The sequence below is a fragment of the Trachinotus anak genome, unplaced genomic scaffold (assembly GCF_046630095.1).
Source record: "Trachinotus anak isolate AG129_WGS33_773 ecotype Australia unplaced genomic scaffold, CSIRO_AGI_Tana_v1 ptg000020l, whole genome shotgun sequence".
Taxonomy (NCBI): domain Eukaryota; kingdom Metazoa; phylum Chordata; class Actinopteri; order Carangiformes; family Carangidae; genus Trachinotus; species Trachinotus anak.
Window position 1 is genome coordinate 9,211,630 of NW_027273871.1, and position 18,843 is coordinate 9,230,472.

At 42.9% G+C, this 18,843-nt stretch overlaps 3 protein-coding genes across 8 annotated transcripts; 1 reads left to right on the forward strand and 2 right to left on the reverse strand.

Annotated features, from left to right (window-relative positions):
* Positions 1 to 3,784: 3,784 nt before the first annotated feature.
* Positions 3,785 to 8,777, forward strand: ttc1 (tetratricopeptide repeat domain 1). Its single transcript, XM_071506149.1, has 8 exons — positions 3,785 to 3,948; positions 5,118 to 5,567; positions 5,995 to 6,055; positions 6,135 to 6,247; positions 6,562 to 6,598; positions 6,872 to 7,020; positions 7,231 to 7,285; positions 8,569 to 8,777. The coding sequence occupies exons 2-8, from the start codon at positions 5,127 to 5,129 to the stop codon at positions 8,700 to 8,702; spliced, it is 990 nt and encodes a 329-aa protein (XP_071362250.1). The 5' UTR covers positions 3,785 to 3,948; positions 5,118 to 5,126; the 3' UTR covers positions 8,703 to 8,777.
* A 107-nt stretch (positions 8,778 to 8,884) lies between these two features.
* Positions 8,885 to 13,335, reverse strand: pfdn1 (prefoldin subunit 1). Of its 3 annotated transcripts, none has more exons than XM_071506152.1 (4): positions 13,178 to 13,335; positions 9,542 to 9,708; positions 9,280 to 9,364; positions 8,885 to 9,045 (listed from the first exon to the last, which is right to left on the reverse strand). In XM_071506152.1, exons 1-4 carry the CDS (start codon positions 13,208 to 13,210, stop codon positions 8,962 to 8,964), a joined length of 369 nt encoding a protein of 122 aa, XP_071362253.1. In that variant the 5' UTR covers positions 13,211 to 13,335; the 3' UTR covers positions 8,885 to 8,961. The 3 variants fall into 3 exon arrangements, with proteins under 3 accessions (XP_071362253.1, XP_071362252.1, XP_071362251.1); XM_071506151.1 differs by having other exon boundaries at positions 8,885 to 9,042; positions 13,082 to 13,321; XM_071506150.1 differs by having other exon boundaries at positions 13,082 to 13,250.
* A 376-nt stretch (positions 13,336 to 13,711) lies between these two features.
* mat2b (methionine adenosyltransferase 2 non-catalytic beta subunit methionine) lies at positions 13,712 to 18,079 on the reverse strand. 4 transcript variants are annotated; one of them, XR_011694598.1, is made up of 8 exons: positions 17,467 to 17,662; positions 16,187 to 16,381; positions 15,857 to 15,971; positions 15,491 to 15,643; positions 15,185 to 15,378; positions 14,959 to 15,072; positions 14,164 to 14,482; positions 13,712 to 14,077 (listed from the first exon to the last, which is right to left on the reverse strand). XR_011694598.1 is itself a non-coding variant. In XM_071506147.1 (7 exons), the coding sequence occupies exons 1-7, from the start codon at positions 17,913 to 17,915 to the stop codon at positions 14,309 to 14,311; spliced, it is 975 nt and encodes a 324-aa protein (XP_071362248.1). In that variant the 5' UTR covers positions 17,916 to 18,079; the 3' UTR covers positions 13,712 to 14,308. The 4 variants fall into 4 exon arrangements, 3 of the variants coding, with proteins under 3 accessions (XP_071362248.1, XP_071362246.1, XP_071362249.1); XM_071506147.1 differs by lacking the exon at positions 17,467 to 17,662 and adding an exon at positions 17,886 to 18,079 and having other exon boundaries at positions 13,712 to 14,482; XM_071506145.1 differs by having other exon boundaries at positions 13,712 to 14,482.
* Positions 18,080 to 18,843: the final 764 nt, after the last annotated feature.

The window sequence follows — 18,843 nt, forward strand, 5'->3', positions numbered from 1 at the left end:
CAAAAATTATTTCAAAGGTTCTATGTTTTAATATGAATGTATCATTCACAACTCTCTATCTTGGGAATATGCCAGATGGGTTGAGTAAAGCTGATTTGTACCTACTTAGGGTCTTGCTGGCTACAAGTAAAAAGGCCATCACAAAATGCTGGCTCCAGAAAAATGCCCCCACTACCGATTGTTTTGTTAAAATTGTAAAACAACTACATGTATTAGAGCAAATGACTTACTCAGTCAGATTCCAAAAAGATCTAGGGGAAAAACGATGGCAGAAATGGCAAACCTATTTGGCTAATGAGTGAGACTGTATGCATGTATTGGGTATGATACTTTGTCTTTTGGATTTGTTGATTACCCACGGACCTTGAATATGGGTAATTGTTCAATGTTTTGTATTTGTCTTTTTGTTTTACCTTCCTGTAGTAAAAGATGAAAATGATCTATAAATAAAGAGTTTAAAAAAAAAAGGATGTCTCTGTACATTGCTGCATTCATCTTTCCCTCCACCCTGACTAGTCTCCCAGTTCCTGCTGCCGAAAAACATCCCCACAGCATGATGCTGCCACCACCATGCTTCACTGTAGGGATGGTATTGGCCAGGTGATGAGCGGAGCCTGGTTTCCTCCAGACATGACACTTGGCATTCAGGCCAAAGATTTCAATCTTTGTTTCAACAGACCAGAGAATTTTGTTTCTCATGGTCTGAGAGTCCTTCAGGTGCCTTTTGGCAGACTCCAGGCGGGCTGTCATGTGCCTTTTACTGAGGAGTCGCTTCCGTCTGGCCACTCTACCATACAGGTCTGATTGGTGGAGTGCTGCAGAAATGGTTGTCCTTCTGGAAGCTTCTCCTCTCTCCACAGAGCAACACTGGAGCACTGTCAGAGTGACCATCGGGTTCTTGGTCACCTTCCTGACTAAGGCCCTTCTGCCCCGATTGCTCAGATTGGCTGGGCAGCCAGCTCTAGGAAGAGTCCTGGTGGTTCCAAACTTCTTCCATTTACAGATGATGGAGGCCACTGTGCTTCAATGCTGCAGAAATGTTTCTGTACCCTTCCCCAGATCTGTGCCTTGATACAATCCTGTCCCGGAGGTCTACAGACAATTCCTTGGACTTCATGGCTTGGTTTGTGCTCTGACATGCACTGTCAACTATGGGACCTTATATAGACAGGTGTGTGCCTTTCCAAATCATGTCCAATCAATTGAATTTACCACAGTTGTAGAAACATCTGAAGTACGATCAGTGGAAACAGGATGCACCTGAGCTCAATTTAGAGTGTCATGGCAAAGGCTGTGAATACTTATGTACATGTGATTTTTTTTTGTTTTTTATTTTTAATATATTTGCAAAAATTTCAAGCAAACTTTTTTCACTTTGTCATTATGGGGTATTGTGTATAGAATTTTCAGGTAAAAAATGATAAAAAAAAATTTAATCCATTTTGGAATAAGGCTGTAACATAACGAAATGTGGAAAAAATGAAGCACTGTGAAAACTTTCCGGATGCACTGTATGTCTACAATATAAGCATATGTACATAAACATAGATATTTATAAGGGGTAAACATATATGTCAATATATGAAATTGTTATATAAATAATTTTACATATGTTTTTATTTTATATGTACATGTGTAAATATATTACATTTGCGTAAGGGATGTAAAAGTATTTGTTAGTAAACAGATTTAGACTTCTGACTTCCTGTAAATAATAATAATAATAATAATAATAATAATAATAATAATAATGAATTGTCGTGGCAGATCAGGATCCTGCAGCTCCAGAAAGAGAGATAGAGAGAGATGGAGAGAGAGATATAGAGAGTCCTCATGTCTCTGAAGTCTTTGAATCTCTCTCTGTTTCTATTAAATCCAGTTTCGAACCTGCTTTTGGGTCCAGACTTAACAGTCAACTGTAACAGTTAATGACATGAAGTAGTAGAAGTGCATCATGTGAGTCCCTCAGCAGTTATATGAAACTGAAACACATTGAATAGTAATAAAATATAACAGCAATCAGTAGTAAAATACAGTGTAATACAGAAAGGATTCCCACAGTTTGTACACTCCACTGTGTCATTCACTAAATGAATTTTCTCTACTTAGCAGAGCCATGGTCAGGAAACTATATAAAAAACTGTATTAATATCATTTATTCTGGTGCCTTTCATATTTTTATTTAACTGTTATTTTCATGGCTCAACTTCATCTTGTTTATTAGTTTCATGTTATATTATTATAAATATATATATTATATATATATGAGTAAGGAATTCTCTATGCACACTATAGAGTGATGTGTGCACACATACTTATTCTAGACACTTTTCGAGGAGGAGTAGAGGAATTAGAACACCAGAGCACTTCCTCAGTCGAACCAGAACATATAGCCGGCATTTATTTAACAGCAACACTGAACATAGTATACTTCTTTTTCCTTCCAGTGTAATTTGTTAGTCCATTTTCAAAAACAAAAACAAAAACAACAATCTCCTTCAGTCCAAATAGTTTGAGATTTAGTCTCTTAGTTCAATTTCAGTTCTGCTTGCTCAGTTCTCATGTTGAGGAGCTCTGTATCTTTCTTATTCATTCAACCAACTCAGCTTGAAAAAGAAATAACCAAAATAAACAACAAATCAGAGCTCTGAGAAAATAACAAACCAAATTAAATTAAATATGTTCATCTACCCGGGTAGTATGTTTTTTCTTTTAATTCGAGGGTGGTGAGATCTCAGTGCTTATCTGTACAAAGCGATGAAGGAAGATAGAATGAGTCAATCCTCTTGACTGGTGAGGAGCTCCTTGGCTCACATACGCTGTAGGTCCTCGGCCCATCTGTGGTCGGTTCTTCAACAGTCTTTCTCACTCGCACATCATTAGTTGCAAAAAGAACAACCTGCGTAAGCAGGCCAAATTTAGATTTTTCTCTTTAATTTCTTCTAATTATACCTTTGCTTAATCAACTCAAGTTCTACTCCGATTGGTTTTTATCAGTAAATGTCTTAGGAATTGCCACCTTGTAAACACATAAATAGCAAGGCAAGATTACAGGATTTCTCATCAAAAGAAGACCTCTCACTATGAGAGTACTGCACAGTGACCTAGCCATGTTAGCTAACAGTTAGCACGGCATGGCAATCAATCAACACACACTCACCTGAGCATGAAATACACGGTCATTCAATCCCCGCCAACATCAACCAGTCACTCCTCGTAACCCAGGGACTTCACGTCTTTTTATTGTGTTCCTTCTTTACTTCTATATTTCGGTTCTCTTAATATCTGATCTAACTTTCTTTATTTCTTTTTTCTGTTCTCTCATTCTGTCGTTTCGTTAACTGTCCGCACCGCCGCTGCCCTCTGCTGGACTAAAGCAGCTACTGCAATTTATATATGTGTGTGTGTGTGTGTGTGTGTGTGTGTGTGTGTGTGTGTGTGTGTAATATGATATATTATTATAAAGTTGGTCTAAAACATCGGAATATTTTCCTGACGAACTCTTCACTTATTAACTTCACGTTTTCCATCGAGGTCAAAGGAAAGTGGTGAGGAAAGGAGGCCGAGGAGGAAAAGTAAATTCTACATCATAGGAAAACTTAGTGATCACCGACAGAACACATCTTAGTATCATGCAGGACGTCTGTGCACGAAGGGGCAGGAATGAAGGAAAACAGTGAAAACATCTTAGAGTGTGGACAGTGGTGAAGGAAGGAAGTGGTTAGTTCATCTTTCATGGGCGACTGGAAAAACAGATCTGAAGTGAATTAATTCTGAGGGAAGATAAACGCTGCAAATGCAGTAGTGCAGCATTGTGGCGGCAACTGCCGTAAAACACCGAAGAAGAAGAAGAAGAAGAAGAAGAAGAAGAAAAACAAGACGACTGTAGCCGGGATCATAACAGTAGAAGAAGAAGAAGCGGGTCATCGTCCCGGAAGTGACATCAGGGTGAGTCCTCGGCAGGCTAACAGGTGTTAGCAGGTGAGAAACCAAATGTAATCTCTTTAATATTTCTATTATTTCACTTTGTATTAAACTATCGCGCGGATGACGTCACACTGATCTGTGACGTGTCCGACGGTTAACAACGCTTTTGCTACATTTTGTTAGCCGTTAGCTGTTGTGAGCAGTTAGCTGTTTGTTAGCCGTTTATTAGCAGTTAGCTGCAGCTCCCTACAGACCAGACATTCAAGGCTGTAATGTTTGTTTGAAGGAATCAGACTGTTCAGAACTCCCTTTGGCAAGCTGCTGATTTAAGTTGCAGCTGGAGCAAAAGGGAACACAACCAAAACCTGCACCAAAACACTTCAGTCCAGAATCCACAACTGCAGACTCATCATGATCATCACTGATTCATTTACCAAGAAAGACAAGCAGACAGCAGCTCCGGATTAACCGATTAGTTTGTCACAGTCAGTCTCAGAGCTCAGTCTCATGGATGAAAGAAAATCATTTGCACAGTGAAGAAAGACCTCTTTGTGACTGCACGGCAAGTCAGGAACCTTCTCCAGGATGTAGGTGACATGATTCCTGTTCAAGGTTCAAGAGAAGACTTGATTAACCTCAGAGGATTCAGAGTAGAGATCTCTGAGTTACAACCAACCAAACCAAAGCAACAGGATGAAGAGATGGAACATCCTCCACTGGCCGACTCAGTCCACTTGCAGAGGACCAGACTAAATACAGAGACCCCACAACAACAGGAGCTGAGGGAGGCTGCAGTGACGCTGATCTTACACTGATCTTACGCAGCAGGATCTTACACTGAATGTTCAAGATGAGCATTTAGAACCTCCACACTTTGGGCACCGTGTGTGTGTGTGTGTGTGTGTGTGTGTGTGTGTGTGTGTGTGTGTGTGTGTGTGTGTGTGTGTGTGTTAGCACATTGTGTGTGCAGCAGCCTCTGTTGTGTTCTGTTTTTTTATTGTGGTATCAAACATTGTGGAATTTCAATGTCATGGATATCAAAAGTTTCAAGTCTTTGACATGACCTGTCTACTGAAGACTTAAGACTTGACTCTCTTCTAAACACTTAGGATTTGACTTCTCAATACAATTACGATCAGTATTATTGATTTATTGGTTCATCTATGAATCATCTTCATTCTGTGTTGCAGAGCTTCAACATGAACAGCCAAGTAGGTGAACAGAGATGTAGTGGAGCACCTGGGAAACCAAGAGAGCAGGAGGAGAAGGAGGAGGACTTCTATGACTGCCAGGAGACTCTGGAGTCTCCAGACTTCAGAGGGGGGGGGGAGGAGGAGGAGGAGACAACCCAACATGATGTAGAAGGGTCAAAATACTATCACATTAAAACTGAGAGACTAAGTGACAGAATAGACGGCACAGAGACTGAGACAGGAGGGGGAGGACTACATCAGGAGGAGGCGCAGGGCGACAGGCTGCGGGAGGAGGCACAGGGTGACTTGTCAAAGGAGGAGGAGCAGGGCGACAGGCTGCAGGAGGATTCAGATTCAGAGATGAGGGAGGAGAATAATCAGGGGGTGGAGTTTGATGATGACTACCTGAGGGAGGTGGAGAAGGATCTGACAGAGGAAGAGAAGGAGGTAACACCTGTTCACTTGTTCACCTCTTTACCTGTTTAGTGGAGAAATGTCAGCATCAGTCAAACTCCTGTTTGAAATGTGTTTGTATTTTCCATCTGTCAACTGTGTCCTCACATCCAGAGCGACGTCCCTACAAACCACCTGTTCAGTCTGTGCTCTCTGCTCCACTCACCTGTTTACTTCCTGTCACATCAGCATGAGGTGGAGCACAAACACCCACCTGCAGTTATTAGGAACATCAGCTATTTGATGTGTCTTTTTTCTTCCAGAGAGCAAATCATTTATTAAAGTAAAGTGGAAACTATATTTGTACCTTGCTGAATACTGTGTTCAGAGTTGGCTCCACCCCATGGAGGAGGGTGCTGGTAGGTTAACGTCCCTCAAATCACCTACTACCTGCTGTAGTTCTCTGTATCATATGTTTCAGAGTCGACGACAGCAGAGTTTAACTCTGAAGGAAAAAGGAAACAGCCAGTTTAAAGCTGGGGGTGAGTATACACCAGTACTAGTCCAGTCTAAACCAGTATCTAAACCAGTATCTAAACCAGTGTAAACCTGTTCCTACAGACTGGTCGGAGGCGGAGTGCAGCTACACAGAGGCTTTGGTTTTATGTCCAGTTTGTTTCAGCAGAGAGAGAGCCGTCCTGTTCTCTAACAGAGCTGCAGCAAGACTGCACCTGGTAACAATGTGCTAACATGCTAAGAACATGCTATACACAGGCTAACAACAAGCTAACCAGAGAAAACTATACAGTTCAACAGAGCTGCTACAAGACTGCACCTTGTAACAGCACGCTAACAACAGGCTAATGAGACAGCAGCTAATAACATGCTAATAGTAATTATATTAGCATAATGCTAACAGTGATATTAGCAAGATGCTAACAATGATGTTAGTCGAACACTAACAGTGATACTTGCAGGATGCTAACAGTGATACTTGCAGGATGCTAACAGTGATACTAGCAGGATGCTAACTGTGTCTCCTTGTCAGGACCTGAAGGATCAGGCGATCTCAGACTGTACCAGAGGTGAGTGATTTATTGTTTTCATACGCACAACTGAAGTGGGAAAAGTTTTAAAATGAACAGACTGGGGACAAAACAAAATACACAATAATAATAATGGTAATGGTAATAATAATAATAATAATAATACGTTTTCCAGTTGATCTGTCTGGTTGTCCTGGTGACGACTCAGACAAAGTTATCTATCGAGAGTCTCAGGTTGTAATCAGAGCATTTTGATCAATATATGATGAAATTGAACCAGAGGTGAATGATGATTATTTCTGGTTGCCGCAGCAATAGAGCTGAATCCAGACTACGTGCGGGCGTTGCTGAGGAGGGCGGAGCTCTACGAGCAAACAGAGAAGCTGGATGAGGCTCTGGAGGACTACAAGAAGGTTCTAGACCGAGACCCGAACCAGCCCAGCGCCAGGCAGGCCTGCATGGTGAGTTCACTTACTGGTGGGACAAACCAAACTCAAGCAGGACTGATGAGCTTCCTTCAGTATCGGACTGATCAAGTCCCTTAAAAAGCAGTCATCAGCTGATGAAAGTCTGAAGTGTCGTCCTGACACATCAACTGTCAGAGACCACAGTGCTGACGGCTCTCTACCTGTCTGTCTACCTCTCTCTCTCTCTACCTGTCTGTCTTTCAGAGGTTACCTCAGCAGATACAGGAGAGAAATGAGAAGTTGAAGGAGGAGATGATCAGTACGTCCTGCACCTGAATGCACCACACTGCCTTTCTTTCCTGCCTCAGCTAATTAGATAAATTATTATTACCAATAATCAATAGGTATAATCAACTCGACTCGACACATGTTGAGGGTTAAAGCAGTTCTCTATGGAACGCCAAAGGTGTCGTTAACATCTCAGTTTCCACAATGTTTATTGTGAACGCTGCTCTAACATGTCACCTGACATTTGGCACGGAACTCTGCCCTGTGGTTTTCACAGCCAATATATTTGAACTGTAAGCATCCAATCAGTGAAGAAGAAGGGCAGACCACACTGATAAACCATTAATCTCCTTTGCTGTTTGTTAGAGAAGCCTAAAGAAAATCCTCAGTGTGGACCTTGGTGTTGTAGTAGAGTGTAATTACATCAGAAACCTGACTGGGACAAACCAGGATCCTGCTGCAGCAACAAACACATGCAGACAAATTACTTAAAATAAAAATACCAATGTAGAAATATTAAACTGAACAATTAAAAAGAATAAAAATAATAGAACATTCAAAAGCCTTGTAAAAGATGGTGATTTTGCAGATCGAAGTTCATCAGGCATGTTGTTCCAGTTGTGGTGTCTCAACAGCTAAAGCTCCGCCCCCTTTAGTCTGACATGTTGACATAGAAACCACCAACAAGTTCATGTCTGAGGACCTCAGACTACCTGCATGTTCATTCAGAACCAGGGTCATAATCCTCCAGTGGATAGTAGAGTCTGGCTTCTGCATTCTGATGTTCTGGTTCTGGTTTATGGGAGTCAGGAGGTCGTTTGCAGTGTGTGATCATGAGGCGTGTGATGGTTTCTGTCTCCAAGGCTCAGACATGTTCATCGTCTCAGAGTGAAGGTTGGAATCAGACTCCTGGTTTCTGATGACTTTGTGTTAGAACAGAGGATTTAAAATGTTTAAATAAGCTTACTCAGGTTCATATATAGAGAAAAAAGAAATTAGATACACAGTTTATATACATAAAATGATTGTGTACCTGTTACAATATCAATAATGTCAGTAACACAAGGAGATCAGTGATTGATTAGTGTGGTCTGCTCTGGATACTTCCAGGTTAAATTTATTGGGCAGAGTTCTGATGACACATACTGACACCTGACAGCCAATCGAACAGCGTTTAAAATACACCAAACATTAATGTGTTGTCCTTTCATAATAAGAGCACAAACACTTTAATTTGAAATCATGATGGTTGACGCTGCAGGGTTGCAACTGTGTAACGACACGTGTGTAACATGTAATAATGACGTTCCACAGGTAAGCTGAAAGACCTGGGGAACATGGTCCTGAGACCATTTGGACTCTCCACGAACAACTTCCAGGTGAACCAGGATCAGGACACTGGATCTTACTCCATCAACTTCGTCCAGAACCCAAACAATAACAGATGACATCATGATGACATCACAGCAGCATGTGGACAAACCTGTGTGTTTCAGAGTTAAATAAAGTTTAATTGATGAGTTTCCTGTTTGTAAGGTGTCATCAAGCTGCTAACTGAGTGGTTATTGACTGGTTAAGTAATTGTTGACTGGTTATTAGTTGTTTAATAAAGTAGGAACCAGAGACTGAATTACATTTCAAGAGTTTAATATGAACAAACACACACAGGAAACAGGAGTCACTACCACATTATTGATTGAATATTGATCAATGAGCTCTTCTGGACAGCAGCATCTCTCTGATGTTGTCTTCAGCTTCTTTCACGCTGCGTTCAAGGTACACCTTTTTCTGCTGGAAATAAACACACACAGTCAGGTTCGACACACACACAGCAGCTGGACCTGGACTAGGACCTGGCTGAGCAGCAGATGACGGGTTGTGGATAGACAGTTCAAATAATTAAAGGACCACATGTGAATTTGACCGAACATCAGTCTCTCACACCTGTAACACCTGAATCAGGTGAGCAGGTGAACGGCCTCTGTCTTATTTTGTGTCTGTGTATCTCATTGTGTGTTTTTGTACCTCAAGCTCTTTGATCTTCTCATCAGCTGTTTTCTGTTTGTCCATCAGCTGATTATTGATCTCCTCCTTTGACTGAAGAATGAACCTGAAACGCATTTCAGTAGCTTTCAGTCACGATATCACATGGTCTTCCTCAGTAGATCATCAGAGAGAACTGTTTGTTGTAATTAAAGTGACACATTCATGACCTCTGTGATGTCACACTTTCTGTCTGCATCACCTCTCCAGGTGAACAAAGATGCTGGCGGTAATGGAGACTCACATGCGTCCGACTCCCTCATAGAGTCGCGTGTTGTCGGGCAGCGTGGTAATCTCAGCATGAGTTAGCTTAGCATGTTTCTGGACCCGGGTCAGCTGATCGATCTGCAGGTCGGCCAGCTTCACCTTCTGCTGCGTGTCAATCATCTTCACCTGCAGCTCAGAGAACGCCTGAGGAGACAGGAGGTATCATTCTGATCAGAAACAACTGCAGCTCCTACAACACCGAGGTCTCACTCTGTTTAAAAACACCTGAACATGAACTGGTGAAGGAGCTGGAACAGGTGGGGCAAGTCTTAAACAGAGGAACAAAAGCACAAATATATTTTCTACTGTTCAGTTTGTTTCAGTTTACAAACACAATACACCTGTTCTTACATGACAAACATGGTTCAGGACTTACATCCTACAGTCATTGGGGAAATGAGACACAAAAACACACCTGAGCACCAATCGGTCTTATAGACCTCACGTGAGCTTCAATGTGAAACTTGAAAACATGGAAGCAGTGAGAGGAGAGGAGAGGAAGAGGAAGGAAGAGAGTCGTGGGGCAGGACGAGGGTAAGAACACAACATCACGTCAACACCTGATGGAGCACTTGTACAGGTTTACTATGACCATGTGTCACTGTAAAGTAACACAGTAATGACAAAGCTGTCTGTGACCTGCACTAGTGCCTCCAGTCTGGGGTGGAGTCTTTTTTTTGGGGGGGGGGGGGGGGGGTGTCTGCCCCATCCTCTCCCTGTGTGATGATGTAATCACTGTGATGCTGTGACTAATATGTTGTATTTGAGTCCTGCTGGACTTTGGAGACTGCTGTTCTGACAGCTGTTTTCATTCAAATTTAATTAATTCAACAAACTGACCTGGCTTGTTTTTAAATGACATCATTTTCCAATAGATGTCAATTGTCTGTAGGCAGAGCTCTTACACACTGATATCTTGACACCTGCTCCGGGGTCTTAGGTGTGTTACCATGGCGATTTACCCGGCGTTCCAGTTTAACTGGTGTTTGTGTTATCTGGTGATATTTGTTTACACATTTACCTTCTTGTGCTCGGAGGTGGCAGAGTCGTCATTTTCTCGGTAGCAGATCTACCTGTGTGTCTGTGAGATGTAGTGATACACTGAAGACCTCGCAGAAATAAAAGTGAACATCTCCAGTTAACGTAAAATGAAAATTCATGTCGATATTAGTCTATAAATAATAAAATGAAACTTGTTCACCAAAAATACATATACAAATAAATGACGCCCTGCTGGAGGGATTCAAATTGCTGCGCTACTGCAATAAAATTACCAAGATGACGTTTACCTAGTTACACCACTAACAGACTCAATCAGTGTTTTTACACCACATATCATGTTGATTTTGTCACACATTTAAAACCCGTTTAGATGACAGGCCCATGTTAAGTGGTGATAGTCATGACACATGCAAGAAGACACTGCTCATTAACACACACATCACGGCAAACAACTTTAACAAACCTGCCCCCAGTGGCTGCCAATATCTATCATTCCAAACCTTTTTGTTATTATTGCAACCGTCTGACTCTTTGTTGAAGCTTTTACACATTGGTGTCAAAGAGCCTGACCTAATTTGGTAAATTTCAATCCAAGCTACAAACTGATCACCAAATAAACACAAAATAGAACAGGCTTGTTTGATAAGAGACTTTTTCTTCCGTTAAATGCTATTTACGTGCAGGGAAATAAAAGTCCATGTCCACAGGCGGTTCTTCAACACCGCTCCAGTGGAACCAGCTGTTGCACACAGAATTGTTATCCGATTATTGCACATAAAACTGTCCTGCGATCAATTAACAGATTGATTCTCAGAGGGAGGAGTTCAACAGTTTGATGGCCACTGGCAAGGGATGATTTCCTGTGGCACTCTGTGGTGCAACGTGGGGGTCTCTGGCTGAACGTGCTTCTGTGGCTGACCAACACGTCATGGAGAGGGTGTGAAGAGTTGTCCAATACTGACCTTATCTTGACCTTACATTCTCCTCTCTGACACTGCTGTCAGAGTCTCCAGCTCCCCTCCCACAATGTGGCTGGCCTTGTGGGTGAGCTTATTGAGTGTCTCAGTCTGCTAACCCAGCACAGAACAGCATAGAGGATGGCACTGGCTACCACAGACTCATAACATCCTCAGCATAGTCCGACAGATGTTGAAGGACCTCAGCCGTCTCTGAAAAAAGGGTCGGCTGTGGCCCTTCCTATAGAGGGTGTCAGTGTTTTTGGCCCAGTCTTGTTTATTGTCCAAGTACACCCCTAGGTACTTGTACTCGTCCACAATGTCCACACTGACCCCACAGATCAAAACAGGGGTCACCGGAGCCCTAGTTTTCCTCATGTCCACCACCAGTTCCTTTGTAATTAGTAGGCTAAAGTCAATCACACCAGTGATTGCTTCCAAATAAAGCACATTTCATTCATAATATTGTGAATACAGGCCTATGGTCTCACATACATGTTATTTTTCTGGGTTGTGTGAAATCATTAAAAATAATACAAAACAAATCTGCACATCAAGGTGAATTGGTTCAGTCTTGACTCTTGGTTGACGGTGTGTTGACGAAGTACAATATTGTAATAATTAGATTTCTATTCTTGTTACTTTTTGTAGTGATGATTGTATATATTTTTGGTATTATTACAACTGTACATAATCTTATGTCTGTGTGGTTCTGATGTTTAATGGTGTTTGAGAATGGTGTTTTTTGTTGGGGGAGTAACGAAAACAAAAGTTTGTGCAGCGGTGGTGCTGGTGGGTGGACGAAGGGGGGGGGGTTCGCCCAGGGCGTCATACACGCTAGAAACGCCACTGCAGTTTTCAATCTTACTCATGCTTATAATCTGAGTTGAGGATAGATGGAAGCTGTTTTCTGAGCTGATGGTGGATTAACAGCACAGCATCTTAATTTACACATTAACTTCCATCTTTTTGTTGTGGGTGAGGCAAAGTCTCGAACACGAGCCTATCATCTAAAGCATACACGGATTTTAAACGTGTGACAAAGTCAAAATGATATATTGGCGTAAAATACAATGTGGTTTGAGCCTGTAGGTGGTGTAACGGGCTAAATTCCCGCTGGGACATTTTATTGCTGCTGCTCTGCAGTTCCGATCCCTCCGCGGGGCGTCGTTTATTTGTTATTATCTGTAGACTGATGTCGACATCGATATTCATTTTACGTTAACCGGAGATGTTCACTTTTATTTCTGCGAGGTCTTCAGTGTATCACCACACCTCACAGACACAGGTAGATCTGCTACCGTGAAAATGACGAATCTGCGACCTGCGGGCACACGAAGGTAAATGTGTAAACAAATATCACCAGATAACACAAACGCCAGTTAAACTGGAACACCGGAAACAAGTGAACCACCATCGTAACCCTGACAACCCAGAGCTCAACATGAAGGTGAATCCTGCGTCATGGTTCAGACCTCTGCAGGTGAAACCGTCCCAGCTCCTCATGCTAACACTTAGCTCATCGCGCTGAACAGTTTAACAGCTGTTCATATACTCACGTAGCTTGAGTTAAAGACAGAGAACAGGTGAGAACATGTGAGAACAGATGAGAACAGATGAGAACAGATGAGAATGGCGACACGTTGAATCTCTACCTTTTTCAGCTCCAGATCTATGGGCGCGGCCATCTTCACCAATGCTGGACCGGAGCTACGTGCAGAGACTGCGGATGTGCCGCACGATCTTCTTCTTTTATGAATTTTCCGGCAGGTGACGTTGATCAGCGCCTCCTGCTGGACTCAATGACCGGTCACTGAACAGTGGTGTCTCCTGGAGAAATCAATATATCAGTCAATCTTTTTGATGAGAAAAACATTCATAAGAAGAAGCAGGAACAACATGGCTCCACTTTAAAAGACTCAAGAACAAGAAGAGAACAAACAGTCTCCAATACATTTATTGTGAACCAGTGATATTTTGATTTCACTTAGTTGAAGAGTTTTTGTGTGAAATCACAGTTAATAGTAATAAAAACTATTAATTAAAAAAACCTTTCAATCTTATATGAAACCATGGGAAAACAGGGTATTATTGGATTATTTGATCTTGAACTGAGTTCCACCACCCCCACAGAACCAGGTTTAAAGTTTTTGTGTGTTTGTATCATGTAAACAGAAACTCAGGTCAGATTCAGTGTTTCAGATGTTTAATGTGAACATCAACCAGAGTAGAATCACAATAGACATCACATTAGATTAGATGTCGTCCTGAAACCAGCAGTTGACACATCGACTGATTCTCGTTCTCTTTGATTTAACGAGTTTTTAAAATGTGAATCACAATAAAAGAAACAACAACAAAATAATTGGAAAATATATAAATTAAAATCTACATGAAACCAAACAATGAAACAAACTAAAACCTTAAGTCTGGATCTCAGGACACAAACACAGTGAGGAGTAAACTCTAAGTGTTACACTGACTTTCAGTTCAGTCTGCTCACACTGTCTCAAACCAGAGTCACTCCGGTTCTGTCTCCACCTGTCTGCCTCCACCTGTCTGTCTACCTGTCTGTCTATACACCTGTCTGTCTCTGTCCGTCTGTTCACCTGACTGTCATTCTCTACTTGTCTGCCTCCACCTGTCTGTCCATACACCTGTCTGTCTGTCTCCACCTGTCTGTTCACATGTCTGTCTATACACCTGTCTGTCCACTTGTCTGTCTGTCTCCACCTGACTGTTCAACTGTCTTTCTATACACCTGTCTGCCTGTCTCAACCTGTCTGTCAGTGGAAGACGGTCTGTCTCCAGCGTTTGTCAGGTGTGAACGGCCACAGACAGTCGGTGATGGCGGAGGTGAAAGGTCGCGGTTCAACGCTCAGGTTCAGCAGCTCCAGACGAGAACAGTTTAACCGACTGTTGATTGGACGAGGAGCCGCCACCGCCGGCTGCTCCGTCAGCTGTAGAGAGCGGCAAAGTATTAACACTACAAGCACTACATACTGCAAATATTAGATAGTAGTACAATAATTTTACACCATGAATAATTAATACTACAAGTACTTCATAGTACAAATGATAGTGAGTGTGTTCAAGAACTACGTACTGCAAAATCCCCAGTACTACAAATACTTTTCCCTACAAATACTTTACAGTACAAATACTTTCTATGCTACAGATATTCGATGAGTATTTCCAGTGAAGAAAGTATTTGACTCCTTACTACGTAGGTAAATATACTGATTAATGTGTTGACTGATTTATGTTAATATACAGCTCTGTGTAATAGGTTCTTCATCATCATCAGGAGGCTTCTGATTGGTCCAGATTCATTCTCTCTCTCTCTCTCTCATAGGGTCACATTTGACCACACCTCCACTGATGGTTCTTCGATTGATATATTATCTGAGTAAACATATTGATCAACATTACTTACAGGTATGAGGTGATTGGACGGAAGCTTGAAGGCCTGAGCGATGGCCACGCCCATCTCATATTTGGTCATCTGCTCCTTCGCCGAGAAGTGGAAGACTCCTCTGATAGACGGGTCCTGAGAGACAGACAGGTGGGGAGACAGGGAGAGGAGAGATAGACAGGTAGTGAGTCTCTCTCTCTCTCTCTCTCTCTCTCTCTCTCGCTCTCTCGCTCTCTCGCTCTCTCACCTGTCTCGCTCTCTCCGACAGCTTCCTGCAGACAGCGGCGACATCCCTGGCGTCGGTGGGGAACCTCTGCTGACAGTGGTCCAGGGTGCAGGTCTCCGTTGCCTCCTGAACTTTGAGCCACAAAGATGTGACGGCGCTCTCCATCACTGACTCCACCTCCCCAAATAGAACAGGCACCCGCAGCACCACCGCACCTGAGGAAGAAGACAGGTGAAAGACACAGACAGGTAGAGAGGCAGACAGGTCAGATTAAGTTGACAGGAGTGAGACAGATGAGAGGCAGAAAGGTGAGAGACAGACAGGTACCTGGACAGTGCCGCAACGTCTCCCTCTCTCCCTCCAGTTTGCTTCGCCCGTAGACATTCAGGGGGTTGGGGCTGTCATCTTCTCCATACGGAGGATTCCTCCCATCGAACACGTAGTCGGTGCTGATGTAGAGGAAGAATGCTCCACACGCAGCTGCACACACACCATACGTGTTCTACATATGATCATCTACACACACATGTATGCATGATGCTGTCACTGGTCTGAAAACGACTGCACCAGGTGAGAAGAACAGCGTGACCTGTCGTACAGCCCAGGTGACTAAACCACCTCCACAGGTGAAACCTCCTCCTCTGTGAGTGAAAGGAGCTGTCAGCAGTGTGACAGCATCATGTGATCACTGACCTGCCTCCTTGGCGAGCGTGCTCGTGGCGTGCACATTGAGATTAACAGCTGCTTCGGTGTGTCTCTCCACAACATCTGGACGTCTCTCTGCTGCACAGTGCACGATGACATCAGGCTGAGACAGGCAGAGACGGTTAAATTACAACTTTATTAACGAGTCCTGAAGATCTGATGATTATCTCCATGTTCAGCAGATTGTCTTTGAATTAAAGTTGATGATGAGCTAGAGACTGTGACTGCAGTCTGACCCAGTAGGAAGGATTATACTGATCTACAGTACAGTTTGCAGTAGAGTGTGCAGTACAGTAGTGTGCAGGGCAGTGTCCCTACCTTGTACTCATGCAGTAATCCTTTGACAGCATCCTCATCTGTGAGGTCACATCGGAGGAGGCGGGGCCTAGCCCTCCTGTATCCAGTCCCAGTAACCAACCAGCCGTTGTTCTGAAACTCTCTGCAGACGGCTCGACCTAGAAGACCAGTCGCCCCGGTAACCAGGACCCTCAGACCCGGGACCACCACCTCCTCCTACAGTACACACAGAACTAGAATAAGGAGAGTGCAGTGACCAGAAAGGAGGGTGGGGAGCAGGTCACTGTAGACCTTCAGTACAGACCTGCTACTGAAACCTGACTCAACTTTATCCAACAACTGAGGTATCAGTTTACACTGAATTATTTTTAAGGATATTGACTAGAAAGGTAATGAAACAGGTGGGTAGTTACTGATCATTGCAGGATCGAGGCTTTTTAAGAGGGGGCTCGACCACAGCGTGTTTCAGGCAGGGGGCACAGTGGATGATGTTCAGACTCATCTTAAAAACATCTCTGACTGAGGCTAATGAAGTCGGGGAGAAACAGGTCAACCGGGCAGGGCAGACTTGCTAGCTCTCTGGTGGGGGTGGGAATGTTTTCCTGAATGAAGGTGTTATTGAATGAGGTACTGAGTTCCTCAGTTAAAACCAGGTCAAGTGTATGAGCCTGATTGTGAGTTGGGCCTGTGACATGTTGAGCAGCAGACATCAAGAATCAGAACCAGACGGAGACAGGAAGTCTGTGAATTGTGGAATTAAGTTTTGATGCAATTTAGGCAGGTGATACACCAGAGCAATCAATGAAGGATTAGCTGCTCCTGCTTTAATTAGTTGTACTTCACAGCTTTGAAAGAAGCAGAAGCTTAATGGAGACAATTGAAGGGCATCGAAGAGCCTTATGAAGTCTTGTCTAAGTAGCCCTGAATATCATTTGTTCTGACTGACTCAACAGTCAACTGGAAACACTGGAAACACTGGTTTCAAAGCTGGAACAGTGTTGATCCGACGGTGACGTCAGTGTGAACATCAGGTCTGTTTTCATTTATCATCTTAAACACAAACCATACACAGGTGTACACAACACACTGATTAAATTAGCTTCAGTTTCAAACAGGAAGTGAATTAACAGCCGGACAAATCAATATAATCAAATCAATGATTTAAATGATCAATACCTGACTCAGACTTTTTAAACTTCCACTTTAAAAAAAAACAAATTTTAAAGTCACACCATTCACAAACTTTCCAGGACATTCCAGGACCTGCTGTGTTAGCCGTTAGCTCCGTTAGCAGGGTTTACCTGAATCAACTGCACGCGTCCGGGGCTGAACATAATCCTCAATTCTGCGCCTGCGCGGCTCATCTCTCTCCTGCGTTGATCAGTTATGTTTCTGATATCTGTTATCGATCAGTATCGATAACTCCGCTCGGCTCCGTTTTTCTGATGCGCACTTTCCCGTCTCTTCCGCTTCCGCACTGATCAGGTGTTTACCGTAAAGTAGCTGTCGCGGTGATGCTACCTGTTAGCATGCAGGCTAACGAGCTTCACAGAAGAAACACGGAGATAAAACGGAAAATGGGACAAGTTCGTCTCCATCAAACCGCAGAGTTTGTTCAGACAGACTCAGGGAAACGGGTCTAACCTGGACCAGGTCTGATCTGAGACCCGATTTAACACGGCCACTTTATTCCCACAACACCGAAGAAGTAACGACTCACCTCCGGAACTTTGAACTCAAATCCAGGCATCGGGTCCGGAACTAGCTCTCAGACCAGCACCGACCCACAGAATCCAGCAACAATCGGCAACAGCCAGCAGAAACCAGTAGAAATCAGAATGAATCAATAGAAACCAGTTGAACACCTCCCACAGCAACAGAAGGCTCAGTCGCTGCTTCTTCTTCTTCTTTTGGTTTGATTGGCAACCAACTTTTAGGAGAATTACCGCCACCTACCGGACTGGAGTGTGGATCAGTAGATTGACAACAACAACAAAAAAAAAAAAAAAAAAGGAGAGAAACTAAATTATTTCTATTAACCCTTTTTCTTTAAGGTAATTAAGTGAGAGTAAATTCCCGCTGCTCCTCCTCCTAGTGGACTCCCCAGAGTGAAACTAAGTCCAGCTCTCCTCAGTGCTGCTCTTAGGTGTTTTCTCTTTCCTTCATATGCCCTGCAATCAATCAACACATGCTGGACTCATTCTTGATGATTACAGTGCAGACAATTACCAGTCGGGTGTTTGCCTATTTTATTCAGAGTGTCACTGAGTCCTGTAGTCCTGTATGCCCTATCCTGAGATGGGTAATGATGTCTTCTTTCTATCCCTACATGCTTATGAATACTATACAGATGTCTTCCAGTGTCTTCTATATTCCAATACCCTTGCCATATTTCTAACGTTTGCTTCTGGATGACTGATTTACCTTCAGCTTTGCCTAATGGAATATTTATGTCTATTGTATGTGATCTGAATGACTGTTTGGCGAGTATGTCGACATCTTCATTTCCTTTAACTCCAGCCTGAGCAGGAACCCAAAGGAAGCAGAGAGACAATTCCTTATCATGCATTTTGAATATTAATTTGTGGATTTCTAAAATGATGTCTTGTCTGCATGATTTCATTAATTTGATACTAGCAAGAGCTGCCCAACTTTCTGATGCAATCAGTGCAGTATTA